The sequence below is a fragment of the Typopeltis vanoorti genome, chromosome 10 (assembly GCF_054136105.1).
Source record: "Typopeltis vanoorti isolate ZY-2024b chromosome 10, IOZ_Tvanoo_1.0, whole genome shotgun sequence".
Lineage (NCBI taxonomy): Eukaryota > Metazoa > Arthropoda > Arachnida > Uropygi > Thelyphonidae > Typopeltis > Typopeltis vanoorti.
In genome coordinates, this window is record NC_143558.1 from 96896804 (window position 1) to 96902803 (window position 6000).

The following is a 6000-nucleotide window of genomic DNA, read 5'->3' on the forward strand; positions in this document are numbered from 1 at the left end:
TCATTGCACATAATGCATAAATGTTTTAGGCAAAATTCGTCATCACTCTCTTCAAAACTAACATTTCGTAGATGTTCTTTGTTTACGAGTGGCCAGACGTCGTCATCACTTGAAATCTCTTGGACATCATTTGTATAATTCTCATTGTATATCGGCTGGTTTAGTTATCAAGAAGTCAGAAATAAGACCTTGCTTACCACTATGCTGCAATGTTTTATTAAGTTCATAATATGGAGCTAAACAAATATCCAATTGCCTCGTAAATTTTCCGGAGCGCTCCGATGAGAGATCATTATCCATAAAATAACTTGCTTGCCAACTTCAATCCTTCTGCTAATTTCTTTAACGGATTCATCGCAATCAGAATCTTCGGCAGAACTTTCCTCGCCGTTTGGTCCGACGTCATCTATTAATTGAACCAGTTCCTCCTCATTTAAATCTATTTCCCATCAATTAATTCACTCATTTCGTTTTCAACCATATCGTCATTACTATAATAAATAATTTTTTTACATAAAAAAAAAGCATTACATATTGTATGCAACTCACCAAAAAATAAAGTGTTCAGCTCGAGATGAACACACTTATGATTTTTAATGCACTTTCCTGGCAGAAAACGAAGACAATTTTCAACAATAAACACTCTATACGGTAAACAATTGACGTACATGCGTGCAAAAGGGTATTTCACCTAATATAAATTCGCTACTTATAACTACATGCGCGATACGGACAGACGCAAATTTAACGAAGATAAAATTTGATTTTTAAGTCGCGCGGTGAAAAATATATGAAAAGATAAAGGGTTACTACAGTGTAGACCGTCTTATATCGAAACCGCGTTGTATAAGTATCGCGCTGTACGAGTGCTACCTGTATTTAGAAATTTATGTACATTTAATCATACAAATACAGCATTTATTTTACAAATGATATTCTATCTTTTTCAAATTCTACTCTACAGTTCTTCTTTATGAACTGGTCAATTATATAACATCGTCATAAAAAGTTGGTTGTAACTTAATTTTCCCAAGCAACACGCACACTTGTAAAGGCTGGCTGAAGCTCACTTGCTGGAGCTACTTTCGCTGCGTTATGGCCTTTGTTTTATTCGACGTGATGGGAGCAGAAATGGCTATGAGTGCGCATGAAATCACAGTGCTGTAGCGAGGACCCGGAAGCTCACACAACCGAGCAAGCCAAGGTAGCTTTGCCTAGACGAGCAAGCATCGGCTTTCGACACACAACGCAAAGCTCAATTATTGCCGCGCAAGCTTCTGTCTTAATCAAAACGTCTTCCGTCTACAAAAATAAAAGCCTGAATCGAATGCTTATAAATGCGTGCATTTATTAACAAATAAATATTACTTTTTTCTCAAGTAATGAGCTTGCGCAGCAAGCATGGAGAATTCGCCCCTGTTCATCTCCCGTTCTGTTTAAGTGGCCAATCTATCGGAAATTAGCTCTGCTCACAACATTCCTTAATACTAACAATATCAACTTCCTTCATAATATCTTTTAGTTAACATCATTCTACCACTGATGCCGTCTGTTCGCTCTCAAATCTCCGGTCTCTGGTCAAGTGTCTTATTTCTAACCCAGCTCTCGGATCCATAAGTTAAAATTGGTTTGAACAGTGTTTCGTATACAGACACACCACCGTGTTGACCAATTTCTCTCTTATTCCATATAAATTTATTCAGCTGACTCCCCATTATACCATCCTTTTTTTGTCTATTCTCATATTTCATTTCCATCTTCGCAAAAAAGTATGGCCACGTAGTTGAAATGCTTACTTGTTCTCTACATCCCCCCCCCCCCCATTCAGAATGCAGCTGCTGCCAAGTTTTATTTCCTTATTTTTTCTTAGCCTCGTCTCAAGTACGCGTGTATAAATTTTACCTTAAATATTTCCAGAAATCTTCGCTTCTCCTTACACGTGGACTACAGAAATTCCTCTATAATCCTTTTACGGATGGGTAGCTATGATATCTATACTTCAGTTATCCGAGTTTGATCTTCTGATCAGGACTTCTGGATTATGCAACGCAGTCATTGTAAAACTTCCATATTTGAGCATCTCTGGTCGATTACCATTTACTCCAGCTGTTTGTTTCACAATTGTTTATGGCTTTTTTACCTCACGTATTGATACTCCTGAATGCATTCCTCTTGAATATTTTCTAGCAGTGTCCTGTCACCTTTTGTTTCAATTAGCAATCTAAAGTAATTACTCCAGACATCTGGCATATTTCACCTTCAGTTTTAATGCCCCCTTTATTATCTCTGAATTCTTTAACAGCACTGTTTCTTCCGTCTCTAAGGATTTTCATTATTTTCCGGAACACTTTGTCATCGCCGTGATATTTATCTTGGTCTCGATGGACTTTGTTATATTTATTTTATTATTTCAGAGCACCTGCTGACTTACTTGCCAAAACCCTTCGCTATTTCTTCTTTTTCCACAACCGTCTCTTTAACTTCCAGAATCCACCACAGAGTTGTGGTTTTTTGAGACCTCATTGCAGTATACGAAGAAGTTCTCTGCCCCACCTTCCCCCTTAAAGGCAGCTCTACCAAACCACAAGAGGGTGATGACACTGTTCTGAAACTCCTAAGAAGCAGGATATTAGAACTTACTGGGATGAAGAAAGAGAACATCAGCATAGGCCTGAAAACTTTTTTCACCAGAAAAGGGAGGAAGAGCGATTATAAGATTAACTTCTTAGAGCATAGGTATATAGATACACACATGATGAAGGTACATAGGTCTCATAGATACAAACATAAAGCAGGAACTATGACATATTTTATTTGAGAGTTTCGGAAAGAGACACGAAAGGAATGAAGTTTGCTTGGGGAAACGATATTAATAAAGATAGACAGCCTTTCTAGTTTCCAAATAAATAAATTAAAAAAAAACACAATTTGGTTGTTTTTAAAGAATTGTTTATTGCATACAATTAAAGTAAAAAATGCAGTCATTGAAGAAGCGATGCATAGACCGTAGCATTAACTCGTACGGTATGGTGAGCTTACAAGGCATCTCCCATTTTAAAATGGATTAGTCTTTTATTGCACAACATTCGCACTAAATCAGCAAAATCATTTGTAGTATTTTAAGTGTTTTCTTTTAAGACAAATTGTAAAAATATTATCCTCATTTTGTTCTTGCTTATAGGCAGCTAGAAAATTTAAGAACGACATTTTTATTTATTTATATACACATTTTTGAGGATCCTTGAAATTAACTACTGCCTAAAAATAAGAAAATAAAGCATGAAAAACGAGAGACAGAAATACAAATTCATGCAGCGATGAACGTTACTCTCTTAGGGTTCATGATAACATGTGTACTTAATTACACAAGGAAATCAAACCAAGAACTTAGATGTCTGAATTGCTCATCTGCTAGAAGGCAACGAGGATAAAATTTTGTTGAGTTGTCATGTAGAAACTATAAATTGCCGAAAACAATTCGTTATTATTAAACAAGCTATGCTTTTCAATTTGCGTTTGATTTAGGCAACTCCTTTTTCACAAATCTTCGCTCAATTAATAATATTTATCTGCAAAGGTATATTATTTATCTTGCAGATATGGTATACTGCAATATTAATTCTCTGAAATCACAAATAAAGTCTTAATCGTAATAAACTATTCATGGAATCATCATTGAAGAATCCTCTGGCTTTGAACGCCAGAACGTTTTAGGCCTTTTTAACTCATTTGGATGATCTCGGATGGAAATCGTGAGTTTGTTTCAAACTCTCCAGTTTTACTACATTCCTTATTGCCTCCAGATAAATAATTGGCGAAAGAAACAGACGAAGAAAGATTGAGAAAGCTTAGAAAACACTGGTAAGTGTTATAAAATGGTAGTGTTCTCACAAAATATTGCATATACTATTACTGAATTATTTTATCTTTTGTTTTCACAAAATGCACGTATTCTTTGGGAATATGAATATTTCCTTATTTCTAGTGATGTACAAGATGAGATGCTAATCTACCGAGATCAAATATTATATAACTGTTGCCGTTCTTTTGTCCCTGTTAATATTTATTGCAATGCTAATTAAGAAAATATGTCTCTACGTAGTGGGGTTTGATACTAATGATTTGTTTTACAATCATTATCAATATTTTCTTATTGTACCAATTAACGTGGTACATCATATGATGGGCTTTAAAAAATAGTTTTTAAAGAAGAAAAAAAACAAAACACAAAACTCTAGCACTGCACACAGTTCGAAAGACATCCAAGGAAATAAGTTTTCAAATAAGTAAACACATTTTCTCAGTTAAACTTATTTAAAAATTTTCTCTTTCATTTAACTCTTAAACACAAAATGTCTTTTCATTTTAAGGCTAAAAATGGAATCACTTTTCTCTTTATGTCTAAATAAACATCTCGATTTAAACCTCAAACCGCAAATTTTTACTTAAATAATCAAAATTGTTTATATAAGAGGGCCGAATTTCTTTCCATGTTCGACCATCATAATATAGATTATTATAAATAATTTAATTAGTGCGATGCAAATCCTACATCTGTATGATTGAATGCATGAGACTTTCATCTCTCTCTCTCTCTCTCTCTCTCTCTCTCTCTCTCTCTCTCTCTGCGGACACATTTATCTCTTCTATTTAAAACTAAATAGGTTTATAGTTAATTGAAGAGGAAATTGTCAGTTCGCAGCAACTTTATGTTAGCAATCAGTACAAACGGAAGTGTGAAGAAGCCTTACCTTTCGATAGACAATTTGATTGGGATTTTCATCAATGCTTCCTGACTGTCCGTTTCCTGTATCCACCTTTCTCCGGTAGGCCATTGAGTGCACAGATGATAGGAATCTTGCAGATAGACTTGGCAAAGGTAAATCCACTAATGTATTTTACCCGCTAGCGAGAGATGGAGTTCGCACCCGCCAATAGGGAACAACATGACTTCATATTATACTACAGTGTCCATAGTTGATTAAATGGAAGACACTTCAGACAGCTGCGACTTATCCTTTCACTCTTCTTTCCTTCTTTTCATGTTTCTCCTGTCGGTAGTCCATGTACTGTTGCGCAACGGTGGGCATATTTTGTACAAGTGCCACCCTTTCAGCATCATAGGAACTCTACTTCTGTATAATCGTTCTGCGCGGTTGATGTGACAACGGCTGGAAGTAAAGGCGATGAACTAAAACAGGAGACAGCCGCAGCACTAAAGCATTACAGAAGATGTAAACATCACATAAACTAGTGTGTGCGTAGACACTTGGAAACAAGAGGCCTCCCCGGAATCCACATTTCCCAGCTGACAACTACGGTAACCCTGCTCTTACTCTACGGTCTACTTGTCATTCTATCCTCCAATAAACGATCTCTGCTAAGATCACATGATTGCTGGACTGCGTAGTGGTGTTGGTGCTGCCATCTAGACATCCAATAATGAATCTCTTCTTCAGTGCCTGTATTAAATGTCCCAGTCTAAAGAACTATTAACGAACTCTGATCATCACACTTGAAAACAGGTTCAGAGTTGAATTTAAGGATGTCCTCGGAAGGTTAAATTTCAATTCCTTACAAAAAGATTGACAGCTACGATATAAGAGTCTACGTTGAAACATTGGTGTACTTGTCTTTTTAATTAAAGACGTTACAGAGTCTCTAGTTTTTGTCATTAGCATCGTCCCTGGGAAATATACAACAGATGACTTATCAAGTGTGCTTTCCAAAAAAATAATAATAAAATAATAAATAAAAATAAAATAAAATAAAAATCGTATACATCATGATAACTTCATTATCAATGTTAGTAAACCCAAATGGTTTGTTGTGGTTCTGCCAATCAGATGCTTAAATTAATACTCACATTTTTTTTTTATCCGGCTGCTCTGAGAAATGAGAAAAAATTGGAGGGAGGGAGCAGATTATGACTAACAATAAAATAAAAAGGGCATATCATGATGCTAGCTGGCAAAAGCAACAATTACTATAAGTTCAATT

At 35.6% G+C, this 6000-nt stretch overlaps 1 protein-coding gene across 1 annotated transcript in view; it reads right to left on the bottom strand.

The window, feature by feature from the left end:
* Positions 1-5283, bottom strand: part of LOC150102612 (regulator of G protein signaling 7-like) — a 463836-nt gene extending 458553 nt beyond the window's left edge. The window contains exon 1 of the mRNA XM_090398711.1: positions 4752-5283. Coding sequence (XP_090254837.1) covers positions 4752-4835 — 84 coding nt within the window. The 5' untranslated portion in view covers positions 4836-5283. The remainder of the gene's footprint in view (positions 1-4751) is intronic.
* Positions 5284-6000: the final 717 nt, after the last annotated feature.